Source organism: Chrysochloris asiatica, unplaced genomic scaffold, assembly GCF_000296735.1.
Source record: "Chrysochloris asiatica unplaced genomic scaffold, ChrAsi1.0 scaffold00067, whole genome shotgun sequence".
In the NCBI taxonomy this organism is placed as follows: domain Eukaryota; kingdom Metazoa; phylum Chordata; class Mammalia; order Afrosoricida; family Chrysochloridae; genus Chrysochloris; species Chrysochloris asiatica.
The window spans coordinates 1,222,560-1,239,770 of record NW_006408585.1 but is presented as its reverse complement, the minus strand read 5'-3'; the positions used below and the strand labels follow the sequence as shown (position 1 = coordinate 1,239,770).

General features: G+C 38.2%; 1 protein-coding gene across 1 annotated transcript in view; it reads left to right on the top strand.

Moving 5' to 3' along the window:
* Window positions 1-17,211, top strand: part of SYNE2 (spectrin repeat containing, nuclear envelope 2) — a 366,194-nt gene that overhangs the window by 179,565 nt on the left and 169,418 nt on the right. The window contains exons 52-56 of the mRNA XM_006864568.1: window positions 2,821-2,989; window positions 4,476-4,631; window positions 6,858-6,998; window positions 9,539-9,721; window positions 10,685-10,822. Coding sequence (XP_006864630.1) covers window positions 2,821-2,989; window positions 4,476-4,631; window positions 6,858-6,998; window positions 9,539-9,721; window positions 10,685-10,822 — 787 coding nt within the window. The remainder of the gene's footprint in view (window positions 1-2,820; window positions 2,990-4,475; window positions 4,632-6,857; window positions 6,999-9,538; window positions 9,722-10,684; window positions 10,823-17,211) is intronic.

Here is a 17,211-nt window from a genome sequence, read left to right as displayed (position 1 = left end):
CAAGAGAAAAATTCAACTAGGGGTCTGTGCATAAAAAATAATAAAACAACTCTTTGTGGCTCTGCCATCCAAAGAGAAAGAAAGAAAAAGAAAAGAAAAGATTTCATTGTTGCTTTGCAAAGACAATGAATTCTTCATGCACAGGTTTCCCTGTGTCTCATTTATTTAATTCCTCGATTAATTTATTTATTTTAATTCCTTAATTAATTATGGTCCTGGCCAGAAAACTATTAACGGAATGTGTTTGATGAGCTGGGCTCAAAATTTAGAAAACATTGAATTTAGAAAATACCACAATCTATGGACAGATGACAAGAGATGCAACAGAATTGAGTAGAGTCAACACGGATTACTATAAAAAGTGATGGAAAAGATTAATAACTAAAATTAATACAAACTCAGGTTCTCGATCCTATCCTGGAATTGCTGAGGTTAAATATCCTTCAAATGTCTTTTATTTTAAGTGAATGTTTACTTTTTTTCTAATTAAGTAATGCATATTCATTATAGAAAGGAGCTCTAGTAGCATAATGGATTGAGAGCTGGGCTTCTAACTGAAAGGTCAGTAGTTTGAATCTACCAGTCATTCCACAGGAGAGAGAGTGGTGCTTTCTGCTCCCGTAAAGATTTACAGCTTCAGAAACCTTGTACAGGATCGCTGTGAGACAGAACCGACTCAGTGGCACACAAATGCCACCATTCATTATAGAAAATTTAGATAATGTGGAATATTAAGTGTCATTATAGGATTAACACTGGACTGCTAACTACAAGATTGGCAGTTCAAACCAACCAGCTGCTCCATAGGAGAAACATGAGGCTCTTTGCTTCCAAAAACCCTACACAGGTCACTATGAGTCAGAACTGACTCAGTGGCACACAACAACACTAAAGTACAAAATACATCTTCAGTCTCAGCACTCCACAGCTCTCACTGCCAATGCTGTATATCACTGCTCATCTTTTTTCTATGATTATATTTTTAAACACCTGAAGATCATGCTATCCGTACTGCTTTGCATCATGTTGAATCATTATCACCAAATGACATGCATTCACCTGTGCCATTAGGTATTCTTTCACTACGTGGCTGCCTAATAATCTACCACGTAAATATATTGTCATTTATTTCACTGATTTCCAAATATATAGAATCATCTGTAATTCTTTTTTTTTTTTTTTTAACTTTGATGAAAACATTGCAGTGGCAAAATACAATAAAACAAGACAGTGAATATTCTTATGCCAACACCTCTATCTGCATCTGTGGTTATTTCATTGAGAAAAATACTGAGTAGGACCATTGGCTCAAAGGATAAAATTTAACCACTAGAGGTATTTATTCTTTACATTGAGTTGTAATCCATACTTAAGGCTGTGCTCTTTGATCTTCATCAGTAAATATTTTAAGTAAATATTTACTTAAAATATTTACTGATGAAGATCAAAGAGCACAGCCTTAAGTATGGATTACAACTCAATGTAAAGAAAACAAAAATCCTCACCACTGGACCAATAAACAGCATTCTTATCAATGGAGAAGAGATTGAGGTTGTCAAGGACTTCATTCTTCTTGGATCAACTATCAACACTCGCGGAAGCAGCATTCAAGAGATCAGACGACGTATTGCATTGGGCAAATCTGCTGCACAGGAACTTTTTAAAGTATTGAAGAGCAGAGATGTCAGCTTGAGGACTAAGGTGCTCCTGACCCAAGCCATGGTATTTTCAATAACCTCATATGGATGTGAAAGCTGGACATTGAATAAGGAAGATCGTAGAAGAATTGATGCCTTTGAGTTGTGGTGTTGGAGGAGAATACTGAAAGTGCCATGGACTGCCAAAAGAACCAATAGATCTCTTTTGGAAGAAGTGCAACCAGAGTGCTCCTTGGAGGCCAAGATGGCTAAGCTTCATCTCTCCTATTTTGGACACATTGTCCGGAGAGAACAGTTGCTGGAGAAGGATGTCATGCTGGGTAAGGTGGAGGGTCAGAGAAAAAGAGGAAGACCCCCAACGAGATGGCTCAGCCAGGTGACATCATTGATGGCGTCAAGTGTGGCGGCGGTAGTGAGGTTGGCCCAGGATCGGACATTGTTTTATTCTGCTGTGCTATGGGGTCGCTATGAGTCGGTTCCGACTTGATGGCACCTGACAACAACAACAAAGAGGTAGTTATCCAATTGTTGTTGTTAAGTGCCATCGAGTCGATACCAACCCATAGCAGCCCTATATAGAGTTTCCAAGGCGCAGCTAGTCAAGCTTAAACCACCGACCTTGCAGTTCAGATGACTTTGCAGTCTGATGTATTAGCCTATAGAACAACACCAGGACTCCATTTATCTAATAGCCCCTAAGAATTTATCCATTTAAACTCACAGCAGCTACTTGAGAGTAAAAAAGCTTCAACTTTCTGATCTGGTGACTACATCTTTAGCAAATGAGGCTGGATAAAGTATATATTTCTCAAAGGCTAGTGGTGTTTTCTACCCCTTTAAGCCCACCCATGACTCATTTCACATCTCCAAGTCATTTTCAGTTGAGCTCAAAGATTATATAGGGTAAACATGGAGGACAGAAATGGCCATTAGGATGTAAAGTGTAAAAAGACATTTTGGGATGAAAAGTGTGGAGAAGTGTTTGGTTGAATGGTAGAATTTTACATTTTTTTGTAAATGTATATAAATCACTGAAACCTGGTATTTTTCTGTTAGGAAAAATGTTTTTGAGCTAGGCAGACATTTTTTAAATTACTGAAATAAAACTTTACATGAGAGCAGGTAAAAAAACCAGTTTTGTTATTTCAATGCTGTATTTTAGACTTTTTCAGAAAGCTCAGAAAAATAAGGAGTTGGTGCAGACTGAAATCCAAGAGAGACATTCCTTAAAAAAAGAAATAATGACTCTGAAGAATTTGTTTCAAAAAACCATGACTTCTTTCAAGACTGCAGAATTACAGGATCACCCAGAAGAGACAGAACAATTTGAGGTAGGTGAAAGATGAACCAGTGATACAGATTCACAATCTTGTATCTTAATCCTCGGAACTGAGCCAATTTAGTCTACAATGAGGGCAGTGGTCCAGGGAAAGAAGAAAGCATATACCAAGGCCCTCTGGCACCATGTGGGTGGAGCCATGGAAGGTCAGTGTGGTTGGGGAACAGAGAGCAGAGAGAGAGGTAAGACTAGTTTGGGTAGGTTGATCAGTCTGCAACAAGCAGCCCATTTGATCATGTTTTTAGTTCAACAACTTCCTTTGCTCACTTGACTGGCATAGTGGACTGCTTGTTTCATAGGTTCACAGCATCTTATAGCTGATTATGGTTATGCACATGCTCCGGGCTATTGAGGAATTCATTTCCTCAGAATGATTGTTTTTCATTCCATTCTTGTGGTAATGGGGAAAAAATAAAAAGACATTTGGAAGTTTATTCAAGATCACATACTGTTATTAACCACAATTTTTGGTCATTGAATGTTGAAACTTACTCATAGAAGCCATCTTCATGGAGGGCCATCTTTGTATAGCTCTGAATGAAGTCCTGGACTATACTGGACTAGAATCACACTGAAACCTTTAACTTACCTTTTGTCTGAATGGCATTGTTCTTTAGCTTTCTCTCAATAGATAATGCTTTTGATGGAGGGTTAAGAAAAGTAAAACAGTGACACATCACAGTCATTTAGAATTGTAATCATTCTTCAGTGCAATGACTCAATCCATTAACACAAATAATGCTATTGAACAGCTACTGTAAAAAGAAGAGAGGGGGGAAAAAGCCATATAAAGTCAAGAAGTACTTTTCCACTTGATCTTTGGGAAAGTTTCCCAAACAAATGAGTTTCTTCTTTATAATTACTGCAGGAGAACACAGATCAGATTTCGTTTCTAGGCCACAACCAATAGCCTGTTTGTTCAGGTCTCTTTTATCTCCTAAAACCTACATTCTTTGCATGGAACTGGAACCGTCCCTTTCTAAAGAAGTTGAGCTCTGCAGGGCTGTCTTATTACATGTAAGCAGACACTTCTGCTTCAAACATAGGGCTTTTAATGGCCTTGAATCATTGTTATGATAATGTAGAAAGAAACAGAAATGGCAACAAGTTAGTAACAAACAACATTCCAAAAAAAAAAAAAAATCATTTGAAACTTTTTGCTACTTGCAACTTTTGAAATCAGTACAGCAACTGAGATACAGTTAAATCATCCAGCTCCATTGGAAGCAGGAGATGTGGTAATGTACAATAGTCTGACACTCTGAAGAGTTATCAAGTTTTAATTCTTACAAATTAGAAGGCATCATCTGACTACACTGAGTATCTCTCAGGCTGAATCAGCTTGTATCTGTAGTGAAGTTTTGTCATGTAGAGTTTGGGCATTTCAATCAGAGAAAGTACTAGAAAGCTGCTTTCGGTTTTAGATTTAAACCTTTTCTCTATCCTGTGAGTATTGAAACTTTTCTTGATGTTTTTAGGAGCTTCAAAGCATTTTTAAGAAAGGGAAGCTAACTTTTGAGGGTATTATGGAAAAACTGCGAATCAAGTATTCTGAAATGTATACCATAGTTCCTGCAGAGATTGAGTCCCAGATGGAAGAGTGCCGGAAAGCTTTACAAGACATAGATGAGAAGGTAATAATAATTTTTTTGTTAACATTGTTATGTATGGAGGTGAATGAATAAAGACTAAGAAAATACCATTTAACCTAGCATTTTTGTTTCTATTGATTTCCATTATGGCTGTTTTGTAGAGTTTAGAGTTGAATGAAAATTTTGTGTAATGAACTTTGAGATGAAGATATACTAAGTAAGTGACCTAGGTATTATAATTAGATAATCCATTTATTTTATCATTTTGCTTCTCTTGCACTTTAGAAAAGATTTAAATATTTGGTTTCACTGTTATCTTTTACAACAGAACTATTAAAATTTTATACATGAAAAAAAGTTGTGTACATGAACAAGCCTTTACTTTAAAACATATTTACCGTGAACATTTTGAAATTGCAACAAAGGCAGTAAGAACATAGTTTCACTACTCTCAAGGAAGAGCACTTATTATAGATACTGCCTTAATGATGACAGCGTTTTCCCAAAACACACTTCAAATCTTTACACCCAAAAGTTCTCCTTTTGGTCCAGCATCCACAGAAGGATTTTTGGAGCTTAGAATACTGTAGTAATACTTATGTAGCTAGTTATTATATAGCGCATTGCACTAATACAACTTGATAAGTAAAACAGATCTTAAATGTACACAAAACTGAGAGTTCAGACTTAGTTCCTAGACTCCATCTTTAGCATCTATAAGAGATCTTTGAAAAAAACCTAAACTATGTTAAAAACAACAACAACATGTAAATTAATGTGTAGCAAACTATAGATTTAACACAAGGGAATGTGCTATAAGGTAGTTTTTCAAGGATCATGTGTTATTGATTTTATTTTAATAGACTACTAAATGTCTTCAAAGAAGCTTAAATATTTGTCTCATGAATGTTTCATATAAAAATCCCCACCAGAAGTAAATTTTAGTAATCAAAATCAGTCATTTAAATTGAGGTAGGATTGAAATGTTCAACTGTAACATGTATATTTGTATCAAACAGCTATTATGTGATACGTCTGAGTCAAGCTGTGGTCAAGAATCCAGTTAAGAGACTCAGTCCATTTCTGTATAATTCAAATGACTCCTTATTCTTCCTAAATCATGATTTCTTCTAATGTAGCTAAATGATAACAAATTTTACCCTGAAGAGCAACCCAGAATGTCAGAAAGTTTTGATTTATGGTGGTAATATGTCACACAGTAATAGATAATGACTACAGGAATCGAAGTGGGATTTCTTTTTCTTTCTGATATACTTGACTTTGGTATGGTCTGTGGATCAAGAGCCTGGTGTAGTGGATAGTGCCCGGGATTGAGTCTGAGTGCTCAGGGCTTCTCAGGACAAGTTTAAGTACTGCCTTGACATATAACCTTAAGCAAATCATTTAGCCTTTTCAGTTTCTGAATCTGTATACTATCTATGCAGACATAGTAGTTCTTTTGAGAATTGTAAGAGTTACAAATAAGCCCAAAGTATTATTTGGTTATTTACTGGCTGCCTGAAAAAAGCCTTATCAACATGGCTTGAAAAGACAAGGACACAAAATAATCAGATATTTGGAAAAGGACACATTCAACAGTCACTTACTATTTTTTTTTTTGTAGCACCAGTTATTTTCTTAAGGAAATGATTCAGAAAAAAAAAATTACACTGTTCACCAACTAGATTTCTGATTGCTGTGAAAACAGACACTTAAACATTCACATAGAGAAAAATGAAGTTCTGTGCCTCTTCAAGAAGTAACTAGTTTTGAAAGGTATTTCACCCAAATGAATATTAAGGTGGTACTCCTATTTTCTTTTACCAGTTTGAGAATCAGGTTTTTTTAAAATTGGAAACAGATCTGTGCAGAGAATTTTCTCATAAAATAAAGAAATAATTTACTAAGCAATTGGTCCCTGGGATCTCTTATATTATTTGACCCATTGAAGTATGTTTCAAACATTTTGCTCGGTTGTTTTGCTCAATACAGCGTCCATCTGCTGCATATACCTTAGATTACATTCAGTGAATTTGGGTTTGTTTGCTTTATTTCCTTGTTTTATATCAAATTTAAAAGGTCAGGTCAGCACAGCTACCATTTAACTAGTCTGCTACTCCACTTCCACATTGGCCAGTTTCGTAGCCATGCCCTCCACCCCTATTGTTCTTAGAATTTTGTACAAGTAAAATTGTGTAGCAAAATAACCATCCCTTTAATTGAGTGCAGAAAGCCCCTCTAAACCATATGTGTCTTCTTTTGTAACAGATTAGCAATGAAGTCTTAAAAAGCTCACCATCACAAGCAATGAGTAGAAAAATAAACGAAATTAACAAGGGACTTCATAATGTTGAAAAAATGTTGCAGCAGAAAAGCAAAAACATTGAGAAAGCTCAAGAAATTCAAAAGGTAACTTCCTTCTTCTCCCTTGATATTTCTGATTCTCTCTTTCCCCACCTTACCAACCAAGCTTTATAGGATGTGTTTATTATGACAGACAGGGACCCTAAGCCAGATCCACAAAGTGCACCTTTGTGAGTGTCACCCAGCAGATTTTTTTTTGTTTTTTTAATGTTTTATTGTGAATTATGTGATAGTTTACATGGGAGAACATTAGTTTTACACTCATCCTATTGTATATTGTTTCGTTGCCATGGTTACAAATGCCTTCCATGCATCATCAACCAACCAAAGGGTATACCCTGCAAGCCTGCCCCCTAGTTGTCAGCACACAGCCCCTCTCCCTCTCTGGGTCTAAAGTCCCCAGCCCAGCTGCTACTTTGAAGAGAATGTTGCATTTAAGAATTGTTCTTACTTTTTCTGTGGTGGGAATATGTTCAGATTTGTGAGTGTCCTAGTGTGGCACTGTGGGATAATGAACTGGACTGCAAAGTCAATTTGAACTTCAGGATCGGTAGTTCAAGCTCACCAGCCGCTCCTCAGAAACCCTACATAGGGTTGCCATGGGTTGGAACCAACTCAACAGCACTTAACAACAACAAAAAATGATTGTGAAACTGGTCTTTTCATGAGGAAAGGAAAGAAAGGACTATTATCTTTTTTTTTTTTTTTAAGGTTTTTATTGTAGATTGAGTGAAAGTTTACAGGGCAGATCATCAGTTTTGCATTCAACAAATCATATACCTTGTTTCATTACATTGATTATAATTCCCTCCATGTACCATCAGTTAACGGTATTTCTCTCTATCCACTTTAGCTATTTTTAAAAAACACACAAACAAAAAAACTCACTCAGGCATATATAATAGTTTACATCTCCAAAAGGCACACTCTGCAAGTGTGCTCCTGGCCACCAGCTCTTAGTCCTTCTCTTTTAGTCCATGAGTCTAGAGTACTCAGCCGCTCCCCCTCTCCATGCCCCCATCTCTGCCTCCTCCATCTCTGGCACTGCTGCTTCTCTGGATAAGGTCCCACATTCTGCTTGTGCATTCCTCTCTTGATGGTCCTAGGGTCCTCTGTTTCTGGACTATAAGATTAACCACTCCCCTTTTTTTGTTACAAAACTTCTTCTACCTTTACAATTGTGACAGTCACGATTAGTCATGATAACAGTTATTCACTATTGAATCTTTTGAATCTTATCCCCATTTCTTTTCACCAGACCTATCTAGACAAGATGACAGCTATTCAGTGGGGACTCTTTCTTTCCCCAAGGACTATTATCTTAACACAATACAAAAATACTTCATTAGAATATTAAGTATTATCTTAGTATTTTAGTTTATTAATATAGGTATGTATTTATCCCAACTTTTCTTTAGACTGTGAAGTTAAAAAGATAAAAAAGAGTAGGAAGTCTAAATTTACTTCCCTTAGGAACCATAGACTGAGGTCCTCAGCCATCCTCATGGCCCAAATTTCAGCCAAGCAATAGATAGAATAGGTATTGTTACTAGGGCAACAGCACTAGCAGGGTATGCTCACCATGGAATGGTCAACCTTTCAGGATCCAAACGGCAACATTTACCTGAGGACAAAGTTGAGAAGGGCTGGAGGGCTGGAAAAGAGGGAGGAAAGGTGATAACTGTTGATGCATGGAGGGGATTGCAACCATTCAGCTGGAACACACTGTAGGATTTGATGATCTTTGTAAGCCTTCACTCAATTCACAATAAAAAGTTTCCTCTTTCTTTTTTTAATTTCCTTGTAAAACATGTTAGGAAATAAAATCTTAGGTAAAACTGTATATATGCATAAATTTCTGCTTTTCAAGTCCCAAGTAAGCTGCATTTTTCTTTTAATCTACATTTTAAGGAAGTATTCCGATACAGAGACTTTTAAAAATAGATCGGAATATGGCTCACCATTGGACAAAATCGTGGACAAAATCTTAATTAGCAAAGAAACCTAATTTAACTAGTCAGGTATTCTCAGTTTTAAGAAAGTATGCTTTTGAGCAAGTGATAAATACAAATTAAATATTTTACCTGGGATATTTTCTCCATGCAAATAGTTTCAGATTTGAACCCTGTATATTGGTTTCTTGAGCCAAAAGCTGTTACTTCTAAGACATGTGGCTCAAACTTTCTACTACTGCATTAATCATGAGTCAGAGCCGCTATTCGTGTTGTTTTTAACAGAAATCATCTTCTAGTCAATTTCAGGTGTCTACCCATCCTTTATTAAACCTATTGTTACCACATCACTGTTGAAAGGTTACGGTTATATTGACCTTGCTGACTGTCATTCACCTCTGAAAATGTCCAGGTCTTTCTGCTCCTCTACTGCTAAATATGGTTAAAGTAATAGAGCTCAGAAAAGGGGCTTTTCAGTCTGAATCACAAGTGGCTGCTTGGTATAAATGAAAGCTGTACCTGTGGTGCTGTTTTGGTAGCATTGATGAGGGCAAATGCTGTGTGAAAATTAGGTATTGACACTGTAAACCATGACCTCTTCATTCCAACTGACTTAATGATATTCTTCTCCAGAAAATGTGGGATGAGCTCGATCTCTGGCATTCTAAGTTAAATGAGCTGGATTCTGAAGTACAGGACATTGTTGAACAGGACCCAGGACAAGCCCAAGAATGGATGGATAATTTGATGATTCCCTTCCAGCAGTATCAGCAAGTGTCACAAAGAGCAGAAGCTAGAACCTCACAGTTAAATAAGGTACTGCCATAATACACCTGTCTGCAGTGCAGGTGGTGGCATTGAGTCTCATTTAAGAAAAAACCAAACAAAATGGAGAGAGATTCTGTTTCCCTTCTATTACCAGTTACAGGACCTGAGGCTAGAGCTTCATGGTAGGTTCAGGTAGGCACCGAGGGCACAATATCACTGCTGGGGCAAGCACAGACATGCAGCTATGGAAAGTAGCACTTGTGACAGTTTTAAATTGCTGAATGATCTCTCACAGCTGATGATGGAAACTATGTGGCTAATAGAAATTGTTCATTAGTGCTCCCATCCCCTCAAGTGGTGCTCATGCATGTGCTGTCCCTGCCATAACCTTAGATACGCCTCTGGATAGGCAGGAAGTATAATTGGGCCAATAGAAGAACTGAGAATCCAAAGGCTGAGCCACAGTGGGATCCCAAACAGGGATCCCAGTAGGTGGAAGAGGATCAGTAAAGAAAATTTAGGGCAGGCAATTTCAGTAGCCCAGGTAGGGAGCCAGCAACAAGATAAACTGCCATTTGGGAATGACATGCCCCTTCCCCAAAAATAGGAATCATGAGTGGGTGTGTCAGAGGTGTGACCTAGCAAGAGCAAACAGGATCCTAGTCCTAGGGACACTGGGGCATTATAAGACCAGGTGGAGAACAAGCAGGAGGATGAAGTATAAATCCAGTTTCAGATTGCAGCATAAAATGAAGATTAACTCTGGGTAGCCAGAGAGTACCTGGAATCCTTGCCAAAGCAAAGGCTGGAGGAGAATCTCTTACATCCTCTCCACCTACAGTCAGATCCGTCTTAAATATTGGAAAGAGTGGTCAAATGGTCCCAGCCACAGAGCGGAGATCTGCAAGGCCTAACACACCACTGCTAACAGCAATTAATGCTCCATTCAAGAGTCATTCAACTTAAGTCAAAGGGTATCAGGTTGAATTTAGTACGATGTCTCTTCCACAGGCCACAATTAAGATGGAGGAATATAATGACCTTTTGAAGAACATTAAGGCTTGGATAGAAAATACCAGTCATTTGCTGGCCAATCCTGCTGACTATGATTCTTCAAAGATGCTGAGTCAGCATGCTAGCACCCTGCAGGTAAGCGTTCTTTCAATGATTTCTGGGTGTCACGGAATCTATGTAGCTTAACTGACCATCATGGTGATTTTTTTAACTCTTGCCTAAAAATTGGCCTGACTGCCAATCATGCCAAGCTCCAGGAGTAACTTTAGGAGAGTGGAAGGCACTACACAGGGATTTTGGGAGATATGACTTCATGACTTTGGATAATTAATGTCTCCTCCATGTGAATGAGTCAGAACCAACTTGACAGCACTTAACAACAGTCATGGGCTTCAGTTTATACCCCATCTTTGAGTAAGAATGTTGCACTGGATGGCACTGAAGGATTGTTGGGTCTCCCAAACTCCCAGTTCCTGGGCTATATGGCCCATATAATCCCCCTCCTACAGTGTGGGCATGAATATGAAAATTATGAAATAGTCACTCCACTGATTAGGTTGTGATAGATGGCAAAGTTTTTATGTGCATGCTTGTATTCCGTTATATTAGACTCCTTGGTAGCAGATGGGAAAGAGATTCTCTTGCTAGCGTTAAAGAAGTAAGCTGTCATGTTTTGAGAAGGCCAGGTGGCTAGGACCCAGGGGGCAGCCTCTAGAAGCTGAGAATGATGCCCAGGCAACAGCCTTCAAGTAAAGGGGGACCTCAGTTGTACAGTTGAATCTGTCAACAACCTGAATGACCTTTGAAAGAACCCTTGCCCCCAGGTGAGCTACATCCTGTGTGCCACCTGATTCTTGCTTAGTGGGGTCCCGAGCAGTGGACACACTGAAGCTATGCCTTAGAATCAATGAGATGAGAAATTCATCCTGTTACAGAGCAAGAGAAAATGAAGGCACAGTTCCTTCTAGTTTTAGCTTACCACGAGTTCATATCCTCTCCCCTTCCCACATCACCACAGGTATCATGTGTCCCCATGCATGCTCACAAAGGAGAAATGAAAGTATTTTTCTACCCAGGACTGTGACAGCAAAAGATCTTCTGAGCACCGAGTCCTGACTAGTTTTCTTGCGAAGCCATATTTCTCTTCTCTCATACCATGAGAAAGAAACTTTACAAAAAGGTTTACTTTATAACAATTTTTACAGTAATCAGACTTCAAAGTAGATCCAACTCCCTTTAATATCTTTAGAATGGAATAGTGTGTTCCAAAATAAGCTGCTGACTTCATACTTCCTTGATTTGAGGGGAGAGGCACATTTTTTTTCCAATGGTAACAGTTGCAATGCATTTTAGCCTGTTTTTTAAATTCTTTTCTTTTCTTCACTTGTGATTTCTTCTATTCCCTCAGCTCCTTTACAGTTGACTTTTCACATCTCTAAAGCATTTCATCTTTTTTTGTTTTGTTTTTAAATCATTTCATGATTCACCATTTTCAAGGAGTTTACCAAAATGAAAACTTTTTTCCTTTAATGTTCATTATGAGTTTTAAGAAAACAACTAACAACTGTACAAAAGTAAGTTCAGATCAGAGTATCTAGACTTTTGCCATCTTCTGACATAGTTATAAAAGTGTGACATTGTTCCTCAAACTGCTCAAGACATTTTGAGTTGCTAGACATTGTTTATGAGCTAGGACTGGGCAGAGGAGTAAGGGATAGGGGAAGGTACTATTAGGTTTCCCACTAAAAGTATCTCCAGAGGACCAATCTACGAAAATCTCCCAGTGAGAAGTAAGTCCCAGATAAGTAGTCATACAAGAATACCTCATTTTATCCATATAATGAAAAGAATTGTCCTATTTTTAGAATACCCTTTTCTGTTTGTTCTAGCATTTCCAGGCATGGATCTTTAAAATGACACTTAAAGAAGTTTCAGATCTCTCTACTAAGCTTTTAAAGTTCAAATTAGAAGTTTGTTTTCATTGCTCTATAATCTTCTACATGGATTGAATTTGTTATTATTAAAACTGCTTTATAAACTTATGATGATTTCACAAATATTGCTGCTGTCATTCAAAATGATTGAAACATAAACTGTGACTTTTTAAATCAGAAAAAAAAACCTTAAAAATCAATTTTATTCAAGTATAATTTACATACATTTGGTTCAAGTATGCTGCTAGGTGAGTAGTTTTGATAAAAGTATGTAGTTGTGTGACTACCAACACCATCAACATCAAGGACATCCCTATAACCCTAAAATGTTCCTCATGACCCTTTCACCTACCAGCCATAGGTAACCAGAGACTGATCTGCTTTCATGCACTATATTTTCTCCTTTTCTATACTATCATAAGGAGCTCTGGTAGTGTAGTGGTTACGAGTCGGGCTGCTAACCTGAAGGTCAAAAGTTCGAAACAGCCATTCCTTGGGAGAAAGATGAGACTTTCTGCTCCTGTAAAGATTTTGTTATGAGTAGGAACTCACTCCATGGCACATAACCACCACCACCATACTATCATAACAATGTCTGACTTTTTTCAGTTAGCATGTTTTTGAAATTCATCCAATTTGTTACATAGATCAGCAGATCATTCTTTCGGTAACTGAATAGTATTCCATTATAAGGAGATATTTTAATATCCCCTCCCTCCCAAGTTTGGGGATATGAGTATAAGTCAAAAGTATTGCTACTAGGGTTCCAGTTCATACATACACAGGTTCCTTTCAAACAGCCATGCTTAAACATCTTTCTGTGGTCAGTGGATGGCTGCAGACAAGTCCACTTGATAATACACTTGTTTTAGTCTCGTTGTTGTTAAGTATCGTTGAGTTGATTCCAACCCTTAGTGACCCTGTAGTGGGTTTCCAAGGAGCGACTGGTGAGTTGAACCACCAACCTTGCAGTTCAAACTGACTTTGCAGTCTAGCTCATTAACCCACAGCGCCACACAAGGACTCATTAGGGTGCGTTTAAAAAACTGTCCAATCAAAACAGCTTCTGGGGGTGGGGGCTGCTGGGCCACTTAAATTTAAGGCAAAGAGGTCATATCAGAAGGTTATGGTGGCTGATTTTTGGATCCCAAAGGGGTAATAGATCTCTCTCTTCCCTCCCTAAAGAGACATTAGTTTATTAAAGAAAAGAGATGATTTGCAGACAGGGAAACTTACTAGCCGAGATATGGACAGGACCCACAGTGGTGGCTGGCCAGACAGTCAGGATTTACTGTGTAAGAGGCATAGGCTAGGTTCTTTTTATGTCATGGGTTATACAAGCTTCACACATATCAGGGCGGTTAAGAGTGGTATAGAGAACATGGAAAAATTAGGGAAACCCCAAGGTGCAGGGCTGCCTCCTCCTTCCTAGAGAACAAAGAGTGTTGGTATGCACAGTGGGAGGAGGGGGCTGTCTGCTCCTTTCTAGCAGATGTATAAGTAAAACATGATATCATGGGGGTTGATAGATTTTCTTGAAGAATGTAGGATGATCACACAGATTTAGTAAGAAGACGTTTTAAGAAAATTGAAAACTGCATTGTTGAGAAAAAGGCTAGGACATTTACACCGAGGAATTTTTTTTCCATCCTGACAATGTGCTTGCTCATTCTTCCTGGTTAGCAAGGGCTGTCCTACAATAATTTCATTGCAAAACCTTACCAATTCATCCTACAGCCCTGATCTTTTCCCTTTAGACTTCATTTTGCTTCCATCACTTCAAAAACACATTTAAAAGGAATAAAATTTAAGTCTCTTGAGGATGCCAAAACTGCTGTTCTGACATGGTATAAATTGAAGAGTACAGAAGTCTTCAGGGTAGGATTAGAGAGATGAAACACTGCCTTCAGAAGCATAGAGACCGTGTTGTTGTTGTTAGGTGCCAGCGAGTCAGTACTGACCCATAGCGACCTTATGCACAGCAGAACAAAACACTGCCCAATTCTGGGCCAACCTCACTAGTGTTGCCACGCTGGAGTCCATTGATGCTGCCACTTGGCCAGTCCATCTCACTGAGGGTCTTCCTCTTGTTTTCTGACCCTCCATCTTACCAAACATAATATCCTTCTCCAGCAACTTGTCCCTCCTGATGGAGGATATGTTGAGAAACAATAGCTTCACATTTTTATATGTTTTGTTTAATAGGGCTTTCTATGATTTTGTAGCAATACTGTCTTGTTTTCCTCATATATTATTTATTGCTGTGTAGCAGTTACTCTAAAAGTTAGCAATGCAAACAAAAAACATAGGTTATCTCACAGTTTCCATGGGTCAGGAAGCCTGTCACTAGGTGCCTCTGGCTCAGGGTCTCCCCCCAGGATGCAGTCAAGCTGCTAACCAAGGCTGCACAAGGCTCTACTTGGATGCATAGAGGTACAGGATCTACTTTCAAGCTCAATCATACAGCTGTTGGCAGGCCTCAGAAGACCTACTCTGGGCTCATGCACTTGGACTTCTCCACAAGTCTGCCTTATGGCATGGCAACTGTCATCTGTCAGGATGAAAAACTCTAAGCAAGAATGATAGAATCCCCAATATAGAAGCCATAGACTTCTTATACTGTAATCTGGAAACTGACATCCATCACATCTGCCATATTTTATTAGTTATAAGTAAGTCAACCCACTTTTAGTGAGAGGTTTGATACTAGGAAGTGTGGATCAATTTCATTTCATTGGGTAAATACCTACAGCTAAGATTGCTGATTTCTATTTAAAATGCATGCTTAATTTGATAAGAAATTAACAAAGTGGCTATAGCATTTTTCAGGCCCACCAACAATGTGACAAATTCGATTTGCTCCAAATCCTCTTGATAGTACTTAATGTTTTCTGTATTTTTAATTTTAGCCATTTTAGCAGATGGGATCTCATTACGGTTTTTATTTGTGCCTCATTGGCTAATGGTTTTGAGCATCTATGTATGTGCTTATTGCTTTGTGATGTATCCAGTTTTTTGCCCATTTTTATTTGTTTTTTTTTTTTTGTCTTAACTGAGTTATGAGAGTTCTTTATTCTGGGCATATGTTTTGAAAATACTTTCTCTGTATGTTTGGATTGTATTTTCATTTCCTTGAAAAATATCTTTTGAAGAACAGTTTATAGTTTTGCTGAAATCCAATTTTTATTTTTTATTTTTATGGTTTGGCAGTTCAAATTTACCAGCCGCTCCTCAGAAACCCTATACAGGGTCGCTATGGGTCAGAAACGACTTGATGGCACTTAACAACAACAGCAAGCAAATATTTACTAACACAGGGTCACAAAGATTTTCTCCTCCAATATTTCCTTTAGTCCTGGTGTGGTGCTATAGTATCAGCACTGGACTGCTAACCACATGGTTAGTGATTCAAAACCATCAGCTCATCCTTGGAAAGCCTGTACAGGGTCACTAAGGGTCAGAATTGACTTCATGGCACATACCAGAAACAACTCAACATATTTTTGTATAGAAATTTTATAGTTGTAACTCTTATGAGTGGACTCCTGGTGTGGCACTGTAGGATCAGCACTGGACTGTGAACCACAAAAGTTGGCAGTTCAAACTCACCAGCCCTCCTCAGAAACCTTATAGAGAGTTGCTGTGCGTTGAAACTGACTCGATGGTACTTAACAGTAACAACCCTTATCAGTAGGTCTGTGATCCATTTTGAGCTAATTTTTGTATATTGCTTAAAGTAAGGATTGAGATTCTTTTTCTCCCCCCCCACACACTAATTTAATATCCAGTTGTTCTAGCCCCACCTGTTGGAAGGTCCTTCTTTTCTCACTGAGTTACTTTGGCGCCTTACTGAAAATTAAGTGAATACGTATATGCTGTCTTTTTCTTGCTCTCTTGTCTATTCTGTTGATGGAGGTCTATTCTTCATCAGTATGACACTATTGTTATTACCATTGTTCTTTGTTGTTAAGTGCCATCAGTTGATTCCAACTCATAGCAATCTTATGTATGATTTCTAAGCAGCTGCTGGTGGGTTTAAATTTCTTACTTTGTGATTGGCAGTCCAATGTTTATCCTACGGTGCTTTTAAACAATAAAACTTGAAATCTAATAGGGTCCTGCAACTTTTTTCTTTTCAAGATTGTTTTACTATTGTTGGTCATTTGCATTTCTATATAAGTTTCAGACTTAGCTTAATTCCTATACAGAAGTCTGTTGGAATTATTATTGGTGTTACATTAGATCTGTAGATCTGTAAAGACTCACAGTGACCCTGCATAGGGTTTCCAAGGCTGTAAATCTTTACAGGAGCAGAAAGCTTCATCTATCTCCCACAGAACAACTGGTAGTTTCAAACTGCTGACCTTAAGGTTAGCCACCTGGCTTGTAACCACTATGCTACCAGAGCTCTTTAGTCAAGGAGTTGTTGTTAAGTGCTGTTGAATCGATTCCAACCCATAGCGACCCTGTATAAGGGTCTCCAAGGAGCAGCTAGTGAACTTGAACTCAATGTTGCAGTCCAAATGACTTTGCAGTCTGACGCATTAGCCCACAGCGCCATGCCAGGACTCCAGTTAAGGAGTTGTTGTT